Source organism: Bemisia tabaci, chromosome 8, assembly GCF_918797505.1.
Source record: "Bemisia tabaci chromosome 8, PGI_BMITA_v3".
Lineage (NCBI taxonomy): Eukaryota > Metazoa > Arthropoda > Insecta > Hemiptera > Aleyrodidae > Bemisia > Bemisia tabaci.
The window spans coordinates 39523578-39539293 of record NC_092800.1 but is presented as its reverse complement, the minus strand read 5'-3'; the positions used below and the strand labels follow the sequence as shown (position 1 = coordinate 39539293).

The following is a 15716-nucleotide window of genomic DNA, read 5'->3' as shown; positions in this document are numbered from 1 at the left end:
ATTGCTCGGACTTCATTTTGCGATGAGGGACCACTCATCCTGCCTCATCCAGGAGCGCCGATCTGCATATCGATACACAAGGAACAGTACCAGTACCACCTAACTGATGATTTTGGCGAAAAAAAGTTAGCAACTTTGCCGCATCATACAGTTTGAAATACGGAAGCTGATGTATTTAATTTTTTCAATTCCACATGGGAGGGCTGTGATGACGCTATATGAACAAAATTGCAAACCTAATCTAAAAATTACAAATAGGTATAGCGAACTTTTCTCTTCGTCCTGTAAAATCATCAGTTTGCAGATAGGTGAGGTATTGTTTCTAGGCCATCGATATAAATAGTAATGTCATATACGTCGTTTCTATAATGAGCCAAAAATAGTAGTGCCATGTCGTAAAATATAATTGAAATGAACTACGTCTGAATAGACAAATCCTAGAATTTCCGACGTGTCTTAACTGATCAATTTACCACCAGGTTAGCATAATTTCATAGAAAATAAAATATTGAAATTTTACGTGAAATATTAGTAATTTATGAAAATATTCGTTCCTTTTCATGTTTCGCAAAATGTGAAAATAGTGACTTTCTTCTATTGCTGCGCACGAGTTTGAGTGTGAGTTGCATACTCTAGCCCCTGAAAAATATGATATATTTCATGAAATACTTCACTGAAATTTACAATCTTTCATTTCTCTCATGCCACCCTGTTCACCACTGCATCTAACTCATTTCAGAAACATTGAATGTTGCCACTGATTTCCCTTGGCAGATGGCTGCAGGTGCCTGCATGGATACACCAGATACATCCTAATTCAAATTACTTCGATATTACGGCAAATGAAACAATCTTCATGCAGTGAAGCGCTGTTAGGAGCGATCCGAGAGACAAAAGCGGAAATCGAACGGAACGGTCATAAATCACCCAGATAAAAGCAGGAAAGCGGAGGCTAAAAATACATCCGAGAGCTTTTACCTCTGGAACGGTGAACTTGATCGGCACGTGATCGTTGGACTCTGTGGCGATTCGATCATCGCGATTTTTTGCGCTTCTGTAAAGGTGTGCGTTTCCACAGGCAATGTGCGACGTGAATTTCGCCGCGCGAAGTCAGTAGCAAGACCAGAGGTAACGATTTTTAATGGATTTTATTTTGCAAAAAGGAACCAACAGCAATCCAATGTTGCTAAGATTGTGCAACTTACATTCTTTGCAGTAAAATTACTGAAATCATGCGAAAAAATTTTTACAAAGGTTAGTTTATTTTTGAAATCATAGTTTATTGGGAGTAAAGATAAAACTTGCTTAGATTATCAGTATGGATCGCATTTAGCAAAAAGGAACCAGCGCGATCACAGGGTTGTGAAAATGTTGCATCTTCATGACGTCTTCCGTAGTCCTAGGCATCACTGCAAATATGAGACAAACGGAATCAACAAAACGTGGAAATAGAGCAGGGGAACGAGCGCGCGTTGATGACGGCGCAGAGATGCAACTATTCGTACTTGATGGATGTCCGTGTTGCATCCCCGAAATTGAAGGCGCCATAGCGTGAGGCATGAACTGGATCGCATTTAGCAATAAGGAACCAGCGCGATTGCATTGTTGTAATAATTTTGCTTCTTCATAATCATCGAAAATATTTCCCAGAATAGCAAATAGTTTTTGCTTCCCACCAAAAAATTGTTCATTTGAAAGGGTAATAATTGTGTAAATTTTAATACTATACATATTTTGAATATTTTTAAAAGAAATAAAGAATTTGCACGATATTAAAACACTGTAATAGCGCTGGTTCCTTTTTGCTAAAGCGATCCAGTTTATATTTGCAAGGTAAAATAAGTTGCACGACCTTGGCGAGATTGGAATGCTCTTGCGTTTACTTTTTGCTAAATGCAATCCAAATATATCCGTCACCAATGTAACGATTCGCGCCTCCAACTTTGCTTCGTGCGCTGTCTGTGGAAGGGTGGCTTAAAGACGAGCCCACGCCAACGCTACGGTACCGCTATAGTGAAGTGGGTTACACCATCTCAAGACCGGAAAAGAAACGAAAGGAAAAGCAAAATCGAGGGAATACAGGTGCTGCACTCGTGTTCCTGATTATAATTAAAGTCAGCTCAGTTTATATTAAGTTGATGAAAGAAATGAGAATATTTACAGCACGATTAATTGATTTTATCTGATGAGGTTCATATGCTTTCCTCGACTGTAAATGTTGGGGGGAAAGGTTCGGATGTTCCCTAGAAGCAAGGAATGTTTAAACATTTTTTTGAAGAAAGAAAGAAATAAAATTTTATTTTACTCTATAACATAAAATTATGAGAGTAACGCGTAATGCATGACGCTTGAGGCGCGAAGCGCTTTGGGGGTTGGACCACGGAGCGGTTCGAGGGTGCGGTTTTCGACTTTTTTATGAAAAAAAAAAATTAAGAAGACAAACTAAAAGAATGTTAAAATTCATATGAAAATAAAATTTATATAATCGATATATTTTCAAGTAGAAATTAGAGGTAAAATTTCAATGAGCATACCATTTTTAAAAGTCTCTATAAAGATCTACTTCAGTTTTTTTAAACACTTGAAATGTTCAAAAAGGAGGATTAGAAGGACCCTTCAAAAAAGTCTACGAACGTTTGCTGAGGACTCATTCACAAATTTTTCATTTTAAAAAAAAATTGCAAGGTATTACCTTTTTCTTAAATTTTGTCAATAGTTTTTTCAGAGTTTTTAAAAGGTGCTTTTCAAAAATTATCGTTACGGTCATGTGTGAGATCGTTGTCAACGCTTGTTTATAAAAGTATCCATTTTACCGTCCACGGGAAAATACGGTTCTTAGCTCACGGAGGCAAAATTTTCAGTGGATCGATTAGGTACTTTCAAATTGGATCTAAAAGTCTGATCGAGAGATATTCCCTATGAACCCTTTCTACGAAAAAAACTGCGAACTGACAAGATCCTTCTGCTCCGATGAAAGGCGTGAGTTTCATTATAGTCCGGCAATTTTTGACAGCTCAGTGATGTTATTTTTGCGTGAATTTTCTTCGGCATATCAAAGCTGGTACTGGAGATCCACCATTTTTTCATCGAAACTTTCTGCATTCTAAGACCTTAATTGCTGCACTACAGTGTGGAAATGAAAAGCCCAAACCGATTGGAGCTTGGTTTCTCGAGGATACATCTTCCAAATGGATAGAACGTAACCTCAATCAAGCGTTGCAAAATATGAATTCGCATTTTTTGTTTTCGATCGAAATCCATCCAACATATTTAATGGGCCTGTTGCAAACTTTTGCTAGAGCAAAAATAAGAGTTGTTTCTTATAGATAATGCCTCGAAAATCACGATGAGCGCATCAGCAAAGTCTGAAATGCACTCATAACTTCACAGTCTGCGTAAGAAATTTGCGGTTTTTTGAGCTTCCCGCTTCAAAAACGATACTACGGCACAGGTGAACATTTTGTAAGAGGAGTCGTTCCATCGTCGGCAATAATCATCATGGCCGACGCCAATCCGCCAAAACACGTTTGATGGGACGAGATAACACCTGAACTGGATTAGACCAGATAACAATCGGTGTGTTAACGTTCATATTTTCCACGCCCGAATTGATTGACCTTGAACTCTCCTCGAATTACGCGCGGAACTGCGCGCAAGCGTCGGCCATGATGAATATCGCCGACGATGGAGCGACTCCTCTAACAAAATGTTCACCTGTGCCGTAGTATCGTTTTTGAAGCGGGAAGCTTAAAAAAACGCAAATTTCTTACGCAGATTGTGAAGTTATGAGTGCATTTCAGACTTTGCCGATGCGCTCATCGTGATTTTTGAGGCATTATCTACAAGAAACAACTCTTATTTTTGCTCTAGCAAAAGTTTGCAACAGGTCCATTGGAAATTGCGCTGATTTTTCTTCCAATCACCCTACAAAAACAGGAAAATTTTGGACAGAAATTAAGCGACCATTTTCCCATGAAAAAAGAGGAAACTAGAGTCAATTTCGTAATCTTGGAGTGAATTTACGTTCCTTGGCCTGAGAAAGGACGGATTGAGAGCATCGTCTATTGGATGTGTCTCTGTTAAACGGACCTGCGTGCCTGAATACATGAGCCCTGAGACCCATAAGAATATATGCGTAACAGGGCTCACGTCATAATGCACATAGTTCCGTTTGACAGAAATACGTTCTATTGAGACAATGAGGTCTCCGATCTACGTGCGCTCTTAAAGAGGAGCGAGCAAAGGTTAAAATCAGTTTAATTTGTCATCCTGCAACTCCTGCGAGCGCTGAGAGAAGTCAATGTCTTTGAACCGATAATTTATTCAGCGCACTCCGTCAATGATCGACTCCAACAGTCAACACACAGTTGACACGACAGGCCCTCAGCCTCTGTATCTACAACTTATGTCAACTACTCGTGAACCTAGCAGCGTCTCCCCTCAGATTATTCTCTTCGCCGCTGCGCGTGAAAAAAATTCTAATTTCGCGGGATCCCTACTCTTTTTTTATTATTTTTTTTTTTTCCCTCACAGGATTTTTCCTGGTATTAAGAGCCCAAGACGAGTCAAAGACTAGAGTCTTGGGTCCTGTTTATGCCCTAACAATTAAGATTTTCAAGAATAGAAAACTAAAAACCAAAACAGAAATTAGAGAGATGAAAGAGAGGGGACTATTCCATGTTAAGGAAACTCCGAACTATATTGCAGGTGCTGAGAATAACTGACTTCTGCATGGTGTGGAGAAGGTGATCCGGGAGTTTCAGCCCTTTTAGGTGTTTAATTAGGCTCTCCGGTACGACTCCTGTGACGGACATGATAATAGGCCTAATATAGACAATGTCCATGGCCCAAATTATCTTAATTTCCACAGAGAGAGGCATATATTTTGATATCTTTTCCTCATACTTCGACAACAAAATTGTGTCCGCTAGGGATGCTAAAATCCAAGAGCTGCACAACACGCGCCTGTTTATCTATCAAGATGACGTCAGGTCTATTAGCCATAACCATCCTATCAGTTAGGACTGGGTTGTTCCAATACAGGCGATATCGCTGATTCTCAAGTACAGGTGGCGGATTATACCGATTATTATTATTATTATTATTATTATTTATTTGTACCTCAGAAATGCATAATTTTACAAATACTTTACAAGTCTTATCATTTAAATATCATTCATATCATAATAATTCAGGGTTCACTTCAATTAAGTGTTTGCGTCCCGAGACACGCCGGAATTACGGGATCCCTACTCAACAATAAAAAAATTATAGGAAAATAAAGAAATCATTTCAAAGTATCAGCCTCTTTTTTAATATTCATAAGACCGTGACAAAATTATCTCCGATTTTATTAAAAGTGTTACGCAGAATAAAGAGGATGCTGATTTAATTTTGGATGTAAAAAAGTATGCGATAACTCACAAAACGCTGAATCAACCGTAAAGCAGTTACTTTAGCAATGTCAAGATGAGTTGTCGTACACTTTTTTGCATCTAGAGTGTTAAATCAGCATCCTTCTTTGTCGGTGACACCACAAACTCAATTTTCACAATTTTGAAGACACGGCCTCCCGTTTTCCAAGACCTCCGTCATTTTGATTTTTACTTTTATTTTTTAACTTTTTACATCGCAAAGAGGAATATTCTGCATTGATCCCACTCTCTCCTGAGTGCAATTTTAAAAAAAGGCCGACACGAATATTAGAGCGTCAATCGGCAGTGACAACCAACAGAAGAGCATACATTAGTAAAGTTATTCTCTCAAAGCATTTAAAAACACTGACCTAACCAAACTCGAGGTTACGCAAATTCCTATTTTTCCATCAATTTGCAAGAGACAAAAAAGCATCCTCCACGCAGTAATAATTGCCTATGCAAAGATTTGTGTCTTGTGTTGTCTAAAAACCTCACCTTGCAGTGAATTAGCAATCGCCAGCAAATTGCAATCTATGTGTGATGAATAAACAAATCCGAAATTTTAAATAGAAAAAGCAAGATGGAAAGTAGTGATTATTATGCTTTGAATTCAAACATACGATTTTCCCTTATTCTTGAATGAATGGTACTAGACGGTGTGGTGTAATCAATAATATGCGTTGGATTTGGTTTGGTTACGCAACTAAACTAACTCTCCGGCAAAGCGGAGAGTATCGCTGATTTTGAAGGCGTTCTAAGCTGAGGTCGTCCCTTGCAGTTCTTCACCAAAGAAACCTTTACCATATCGATGTTCTCATCTTTAAAGACAATCTTCTCACTACATCAGATCTTCACTCGTCTCACCCATTTAATTTTTATGAATGTCCTTTTAATCTTAATTAAGTCTTAGGTTTAGTTTCTTTAATTTTATGATAATAAGTAATTAACCAGTCGTTGCTTTACCAAACATTATTTCTAGCTTATGATAATTGTATATGTTTCCTCTAATTGGAGGTTACAATAAATAAAACTCTTAAAAAAAATCGATGTAATTGTAATTGCAATTTGACGAGTCAACAAGTACGGAGCTCGCAAATTGCCAGCGATTGCTGATGCTGATTGCCTGTTACATATGTTTGTGTCTTATTAATGTATGAAGAATTCATTCTGAATTTCTCTCCGAAAGCAGTGCTTTAATGCGTACAGAGGACGCCGCCGCTGCTTAGGTCAGTGTCGCGAGCACCTTCTCGGAAAGCGCGGAATTCTGACAGAATTGATAATATTTTAACTCGAACTCGGAGCATCATACAGGAAACGAGATGAGCCTAGGAAGGCAGTGGTGCGGGTGTTGGCATACGGCCACGTTCCATGCTGCATGGTGTCATCCTTTGTGGCTTCATACGTCAGTTGATGCCATCATCGCCACATTGCTCTACTGAACTCTTTTCGATCTCCTAAGACCACCAAGTTCAAAAAGATCGATGGAGGTTCACTCCGAGCCGTACTTGCGGGCTGTATATACACACCGTCCGCGTTCCGGGCTCAGAGGCCGAAAGTTCCGGGCGTAGCACCCGCAGCAATCGAAGCTCCGGCTTCAGCACGCGGTACTTTCGGCCACTCAGCCCGGAGAGGACTGCATGTCTTGTCGGAGAAGTATTCATTTCCGAATATCCGCCGTAAAATCTTTCGATTTTAGATTTTTAGATTTTAGGATAAGATTTTACGGCGGATATTCGGAAATGAATACTTCTCCGACAGTCTAAATATCCCGTAACTTTCTTTTCAGTGTTAATGTTGCTTATTCTGACCATTCCTTGATTTGTAAAAATTTGAAATTCCTAAGACGAAAAATATGCGTGAGAAATTACTAAATGTACGGAGATGGATTGCAAAAGTAGTTCATTGATCATCGGCTGATTGAGAGCCTGATCAGGCGGCCTGATTGTTGAAATTCACGTCAGCATGACAAGACATCGAAAATCTATGTGTTACATGGCACAGATAGGAGCAAGTCTTGTCTTGTCTTCTCGACAAAGCCAGAAATGATTTAATCTATCAGACTGCGGGAGGTTCTACAATCGGATTGGCGTTAGCGCCGAGAGTCGCGAATGAAATTTGACGAGTAATTTGACCTGCGTAGCGCTCCTTACGAGCTAATGAAGACGTTTACATACGAAGACATGTAGTAGAGTATGAATTCTGATACTGCTTATAGTTTGGAGATTTCAATTCTTATGCTGAATCGTCCATATTATGTTATTACGACTGCTTACCGATGCGATGGTGTTCGCGAATGAACCCGAATCTTGCATTGATAATCACTGATATTAACTCCCAACTTGCATACTAACGTTTTTATTTTTTTGCCCACTCACAAGAAAAACAATACTCTACATGAGTCAAATCGCGCACAACTTTGGCAAGCCTCTTCATCCAGCAATTTTTCCTTGCCTCCATATTTTGTTCAAAGTGTTCACAACAAGCAACGGCTGAGCCCAAGTACCGAGATAGAGGTCGTCATATTTTTTATACCGCAGAGACTGTTGCGGCAACATTCAGTGCGCAAATCGACGCACGAAGACTTTTGTGTTTTTATGAGTGGGATTTTTGAATTCACGCGTCAAGAAACACTAGATATCTTGGTTAGGAGTTAATGTCAGTACACCGAAAAAAAAGAGATGCTGATTTAACATTCTGGATGTAAAAAAGGGTGCGACAACTCACAAAATGCTGAATTAACCGCTACGACAGTTACTTTAGCAGTATCAAGATGTAAGAGTAACTACTGGGGCGGTTAATTCAGCGTTTTGTGAGTTGTCGCACGCTTTTTTACATCCTGCATGGTAAATCAGCATCCTTTTTTTCGGTGTAATTTTCGTTGCGCGAATCGTGTTTAAAATGACATTTTTTTAAAAAAAAAAAACATGTAAGTATTGAAATGCTTAACTTCGTATATTTTCTGGTGGTCCACTGGTCCATATTTTTATCCTTCCGACTCCGAAATCCTGACGACCTTGCAGCCTTGGACCGGGGGCAAACCGAAATCCATCTTGAGTCCTGTGTCCTGTCACCGCGTCAAATCAGGCGCGAGGTGAGGCAGAAGGAACGAAAATAGCTCGTCGCGGAGGGCGATTCGGTCACGCAGTTGAAGTGCTTACTTCTGAGCGATACCAAGCCAAAGTTGAACAAACAAAAATATATTTCTAGGAAATGTTTGGGTTGAGATTCAAGTCAAACGAGAGATGGGTAAACTTCTGGAGAAAAAAAAGTGATGGATCGCTGATGGCAATACGACGAATCACGCCACAAGTGGGAGGAATATGCCTGCAGAAACGATTGAAGTTTCAGTAACTTCTCTTGATTGTCAGTATAACCACCAAACTGCAGAGGCTTGTAAGAGGAATTTCGACCATTACGGTACGAATTTATTTCCGATTTTTTTTACTCCCTCCTCCCCTTGTAACGCACCCGTAACACAGTCCTGCACCCCCATTGTGCAACGATGATGGCATAAAAAGACCAATTAATAGAGGAGATATGACATAATAACCGATTCTGCTGAAATACGTGTATTCAAATGGGAAATGCCACCAGATGACGTCACTAGGCGGTGCATTTTCTCACTTTTAAATCTACTTTTAAAGAATTTCCCATGTCAGAGGAAAATCATAAAAAATACTGTGAAATCAACTCTTTTAGTACTTTCAGATGAAGCAATAAAAAATTTGCGAGCAAATTCCCCATTTAGCAACGTTCGAAGACTGATACGGCAATCTTCCCTACTGCCGTGCTATGGAAGAACGCCGCACGAACATTCGAGAGTTGCCAAATTTCCTCCGATAAAACATGTATTTTTGAAGGAATTTATGCACATTTTTCTTTGAAATTTTCAGATATTTTAGAGTAAATTGCGTACAAAATTGTCTGAAAATGTGGGGGAAAAAATATTAAAAATTTTCCCAGTAAATTCGGTTTTTATCGAATGAAACTTGGCAACGCCTGAAGGCTCATACGGCGTTCTTCCTTACTACGGCAGCATAGGACGAGAGTAATTGGTAATTGGAGGGTGGCTACGACTGCCGACTGCGGAGAGCTGCCACCACAACGGGGCCGGCCCTGCCTCCGCCTCCACCTCCGCTACCCTACCAGCGGTTTCACGCGGCGCGACGACACGGCGGCGACGGCGGGCTCGCATACCAGAGGGCACTGCTCCGGAAGCCCGAGTCTGCTCGGAGACGACAAAAAACCCACGGAAAAGGAAAGAGAAAAGACGGAGAAAAGCCGAAAGCAGTGGAATGAGATGTCTGCGGATCGGGAGCCAGGTAGCCGTGAGCCGGGTGGTTCGCGGCTGCTTCTGTGCGATCCCGCAATCGGACGTATTTCCGTCGAACGGAACCATGTGCAATAAGACATGAGCCCTGAGACCCGTAATGATATATGCATAACAGGGCTCACGTCATAATGCATGTAATTCCGTTTGGCAGAAATACGGCCAATTAATGCCCTCCCCGACATGTGGTGCCCTCTGTTGCCGATGCATCTCGCCGGAAATTCCAGGTTTGAGACCGTTCTAAAAGGATCTTGCTGGAATGTAGAGTGTCTTTTGAGGGAGCATAAAAACTCGGTCCTGAATGGAGAAATTTAGGACCCAGAAAAATGGCTGCAGCGCAGAATCCCTGCACTTACGAACTGCAGGCTTCAAGATGCGAATTTCCGAGAGTGGTTTAGTCATTGACTTACCACCGATTCTAGGCGGCGGTAGCCACTCCGGCCCGATCCTAAAAAACTCCCCCTAAAAAGTTGACGACCCCCCCCCCCAAAAAAAAAAAAAAAAAAAAAAAAAAAAAAAATAGTTTCTTCATTACAAGAAAACGAAATTCCCTCCGGCGACGCACAGAGGATCGAATCAACGAGAGAGGTTGGATATGTTTTAAAAACTTTAAAAGCCTATATCTTCATTTATAAGACATGGTAATGTTTAAAAGGTAGTTCCTTTGGTTTTCTCGTAAAGTGCTCTATGAAAAGCACCCCTTCAAATTAAAATTGTGACGAAATAAACGTGGAATCTTACAATTTTTGTCGAAAATGTCATGTCCAACTTCTTCCAACGACTCGTTCTACTGTGCGACGGCGCGCATACAGCATTTGGTTTCGAATAAAAGAGGATCCACAGGGTTTCCTCTAAAACGTTCTTGAAGAGAACCCCTCCCAGAACAAATTTTAAGCGAGTTCAGCTTAAAATTTGCGAAATATTTGAGTGTTGAAATTAGACGAAGTATTTCCTGAGTAATTACACTAATAATTGCCTCTGAGGAGTAAGGTATTTGGGGAAAAAAGCAAACAATAAGAAAGCAGTACAGCGCATATAGGTCTTAAAATCTGTTTTGGTAAATTTTTAGATACGTTACACTTTTGCTCCGATTATTTCCCCTCACTCTTCCATTCCTTCCCTCTATTTTTGGCGCGAAGGGTGCAGGGCATACCACCGTGCCCCCCCCCCCCCCCCCCCGATCGGCCACTGTCACCCATTGCGCCGGGCGTCGACAAGGACAAGGTTGTTTCACGCTCCTACCGGTAGGGTGGGAAAAGGTAGGAAGGCTAGACACAGCACAGGTGTTCTCGCAAAAAACCGTGTGTTGGGTCAATGACCGTTCAACTGATACTTGTCGAGCAGGACTACTATTTTTAGTTGGCTGAACGTAATACTGCTGTGCTAAGGAAGATCGCCGTATGAACCTTCAGGCGTTGCCAAAGTTCCTCTGATAAAATACGAATTTCTTCGGGAAATTGCAAATATTTTCCTTCCTATTTTTCAGACTATTTTGTTCACAATTTAATCTACAATATCTGAAAATTTCAAGGAAAAATAGGCATTAATATCGTCAAGAATGCATGCTTTATCCTGGGAAATTTGGCAACTCTCGAATGTTCCTTACGGCGTTCTTCCTTAGCACGGCAGAATAGTTGCCGGAGGGTTCTCCTTGCAACGCGGCCCAATCCCAGCCGGCGGATTGCTGAAATTGATAGACAAAGCTATAGACAAAAAAGACATATGTAGCATGGAGCGGTCCTATCGGTTAAAATGGGTGGTTCTTATAGACTAAGTGGGTTAATAATGGACTAACTATAGGGTCTCTCGTAAGTTGTCGTTAATTAGTCTATTCCCCCGTCCGTCCCCGTTAGTTAGTCGTTAGTGTGTACCTTCTATATTCATTGTATTCACCCGCTTTCTCCAAGAAGGTCCCTCCGTATCCCTTTTGTCTCCTTTGTCTATAGCTTTGTCTATCAATTTCAACAAATTCCTGTAAACTCTCGACGTTTTCAATGGCTCATGGTCGTCATGGCTACTTGAAGTTTGCGGTTAACAAAAGGTTGCTTTGAAAAAAAGCTATGCCTTGGGTCATAAGTTTAAGAGTCATTTAAAATAAAACATTCCCGATTTTAATGCAGCTTTACGCCCCCTACCGCCACGAAAATGACCTAAACCTCTCACAACTTTTTCTCTACAACACTAGGGAGATTTTATCGTCAAGATGTATCGAAATCCAAATTTTTGACCCAACCTAAGAAAAATCATTTCACAGAAACTTTTGCCTCCTTGGTCCAGGGCCGTATTGACGCTCAGGGGCCCGGTGCATTGGCGGGCACGAAGGGCCCACACATTTGCGGGTAGCATACTCTCTAAATTGAAGGCAGTTCACGTTTCCATAAAAACAAAGGGGTACGAAACTTATTCTCGGGGAGCCCCCCATAACATTTCTTTTCGGGGTTTCAATACTAACAAGTACAGAGTATCTTGTTGAACTCTTCTTTTTTGAATGAATGTGCAATGTGCATATACACTGAAAAAAAATTCTCGGCGTTTTTACCACGGTTCGTTGGTACCTTTACCATTTCACTTTTTTTTTACCAATTATTGGTCATTTTACTAAGACTGACTAGTAAGCTTACCTAAAAACCGGTATTTTTACTGTTTTTTCAGGTAAAAATACCAATTTTATTGGTAATCGATTCCCGGTAACTTTGCCATTTTATCTCGGTAATTCTACCACAGTCGATAAAAAATGTTGGCGTTTTTACCAAGGTCCAGTAAAATTACCGAGGAAGATCAATAATTTTACCGAGATTTCTCGGTAAAATTACCAATGCCATGAATGGTAATTTTACCAAGAAAAAAGTGGGATCAAATAGAACCCTGAATTCTCGGTAATTTTACCTTTTTCTTAGTAAATACACCGAGATTTTTCTTTCAGTGTGTATTTAATTCCACATTTTATTCCTCATTTTATATTTATATTAAGACTTAAAATGAGGTTTTCGGATGAATATTCCGCATCTTGTTCATATCTGAATAAACGGCTTAAAATCTTACTTAAACTACTTCAGATCAATCCCGACCACTTAAAACTGTAACCTAGCTGCAGTTCTCGCATGTCGCCTGATTTTTAAAGTCACGCGTACTTATGCCGGCCGGCCAGTAGCCAGTAGTGCCAGTAAACTCGTAATTTCCTAATGACTGATAAATGACATCGCGATGGGTGTCCACGTATTCACGGAAGTGGAGGTTATTGGCGACTGGCTTATCATTTCGGTTTCGTGCCGCTTTTGTGATAAGAAAGATGCGACTTAAATAGCGAAGCCGCCTTGTCATTTTGTATGCGTGCTGCAAAAGTAAACATCGACCATCCGATTCCCGATGTCTCAGTCGGTTTTCTATTTGGTCCGTGGATGTTCGCCTGAAAGGAAAATTGATACTTTCCGAAGATAGATCGAATGAGAGACTGGGAGGACAAAGCGTATAAGTGCAATTTTTGTTCTTTCGAGAAATACGTGTTTGAAGTTTCAAAATTGCATGGATCCTGATGGCGGACACTAGTTCGAACTGACTTTTTGACGCTAAAAAATTGAAATTTGGGAGTGAATTTTTCACAGAATGTGCCTAGACACACTGTGTTTAAGACTAGTTTTACTTGAAATCATTAATAACTCAAAGTTTTCAAAAACTGCACTTATGCGCCTTGCCCTCAAATGAACTTCATTTTACCATTGGTTCATTTTACCTATATTCAGCTTACTAATAAAGGCACAATGAAGCAGTTGTTTCTACAACTAAGCAGAATTAGTAGCTCCTAATTGTGCAATGTGCATTTGGACCGCGTTAAACAGAAAGGAACCAAGCCACATCAGCTATTGCGAAATTTAATTGAGAAATTTAATTTTTACACGAAAACGGTTGTGCGGATTTTCGTGCAAATTACAGTAAAAATTCTTAGAGTTTGAAGTAAATTTCTTAAACATTTCAAAGGAATCCGCACAAATGTTCTCTCGTAAAAAATTTAATTGCCCAGTTAAGTTTGGCAATAGCCGATGTGGCTTGGTTCCTTTCTGTTAAACTCGGTCCATTTCATCGATGGTTTTCCTGTTCACATAAAAGGAAAACTTTAAAAAAGCTCGATGATCCCAGCCTCCACTTGAGAGAAAAGAGTATGTTTTGACTGTTTCGATTCGCGTCATCCAGAAGGCTACAGATAGTGAGAGGAAAATTTTCGTCGACTGTCATTTTCCTCATTTGCTCAAAGAACTATTTACACATGGGTAGCTACGGAGGGTCTGAGCATGAGTCCCTCCAAAAATGTGGTGCACTTCTGCAACAGTATGTGAGGGATAAGAGCCAGACACACTTGAGTGCGTTGAAAGTCCTGAAATTTCATTCGCTTCCTCAAAAGTATAGTCGTATTTTTTATTCGTTTCTTTTTTTGTTCATTTTACTTTTATTTTATTTTTTATTTTTACGAAAAATTGTTGTGAGAATTTTCTGAATGATTTTCCAGATTTTTTGCGGATTTTTACCTATAAAACAGACGTCTTTTAAGGAATACTGACATAAATCGTCTCGAGAAATTTTGAACATTGCAATGCAATTGAGCCCTCGCTCTGACTCCCTTCAATCATATTGACATGAGCGGAACTAAAGGGGCTGGGTCCGCTTGGTCCTTTCCAATTAAAACCAAAGAAATTTTGCAAAATGAGAGCGTCACATCCTCTGAATCGGTGAGAATAGCAAAATTGTAAAAAAAAATTCAGTGAGGCACCCTGGCATTCCCCCTTTGTGCTGGAGGAGTCCTTCCAGACCTCAAAGGAGGGAATGTCTCTCACTGCCCCCGTTGCCCCCCACACGCAAAAAAAAAAAAATCTCTGAGGGAAATCAAAATTGAACCGATTATTTTCCAAAACACGTGAGCGCCAATATCTATTTTGGTGGTATAGAAGGGTTGTTTTTGCTTTGCTTCCTCCGGTATATAATCAATCATGTCTGATTTGAAAATAGCCTTCTAAAAGAACATACATTTTGAAGAATTCGAAGATTGTCAACAAAGCGAATAGAACCACTTTTCTTGTATTTTTCGCGTTCGCAATTTTGGCGCTTATGTGATTTGAAAAATAATCGGTTCCATTCAAGTCTATCGGAGGAGGGTGGCAAAATTTGATGAAAGATAAAATCCTGAAATTTCACGTGAGATTTTTCATGAAATTTCAGAAATTTATACAGATATTGAAAAATACCGGTTCCTTTTCGTGTTCCACAAAATGTAATACAAATTGTGACTTTCTTCTATTTTTGGGTGTTCGAGTGCGGTTGCATACTCTAGCCCCTGAAAAACATGAAATATTTCAGTTGCGTGAAATTTCATTATATATTTCACTGAAATTTCCGATCTTTCATTCCTCTCTTACGTTTCATGCCACCCTGCTTCTTTAGGCTAATCTCGGTACAAATTGTACTATTCAAGTCTTCCGGGGTAATTGCGAATTCTTAGAATTTCTCGAATGTTCATACGGCTTTCTTCCTTAGCACGGCAGTATGGGACCCTCAAATTCGGATTCTTAGGGGACGATTACCCGGACGGCAGTTCTTTTCCCGGAGACCATTCGTAAAGTGAATGAACTAGGTTGAGATTTTCAATCACTGATTTCGATTCGATAATTTCATAATTTTGAGACCTGCTGACTAGCACTGAATTGCGGACTGACCTGCAAAAAGGCAGAAGATGAGGAGAGCTGGGGGTCGGATATCCATTGCTCACTGGCACTCGCGGTACTCGCGGCACGGAGGAGACACTGTCGCGCGCGTAAAAAGATCGCGGAAGATGTTGGCGGCGCGCGCGGCGATCCGAGGACGGTGGAGACTCGCGGTTGGGGATCGACTGAAGAAAGCCGCGAGCAGCTGCTCCGAGCGCGGCAGGCGGAGCGCGCTAGGCGGAGGGCGGGGGCGGCGGGGCGAGAGGCGGAGAGAGTCCG

At 40.5% G+C, this 15716-nt stretch overlaps 1 protein-coding gene across 2 annotated transcripts in view; it reads right to left on the bottom strand.

The window, feature by feature from the left end:
* LOC109037106 (carbonic anhydrase 2) overlaps positions 1-15651 on the bottom strand; it is a 114131-nt gene extending 98480 nt beyond the window's left edge. Inside the window, exon 1 of one of the 2 annotated variants that reach the window (XM_019051606.2) lies at positions 15450-15651. In XM_019051606.2, the coding sequence (XP_018907151.1) occupies positions 15450-15495 (46 nt within the window). In that variant the 5' untranslated portion in view covers positions 15496-15651. The remainder of the gene's footprint in view (positions 1-15449) is intronic. The other variant, XM_019051605.2, reaches the window with a different exon arrangement.
* Positions 15652-15716: the final 65 nt, after the last annotated feature.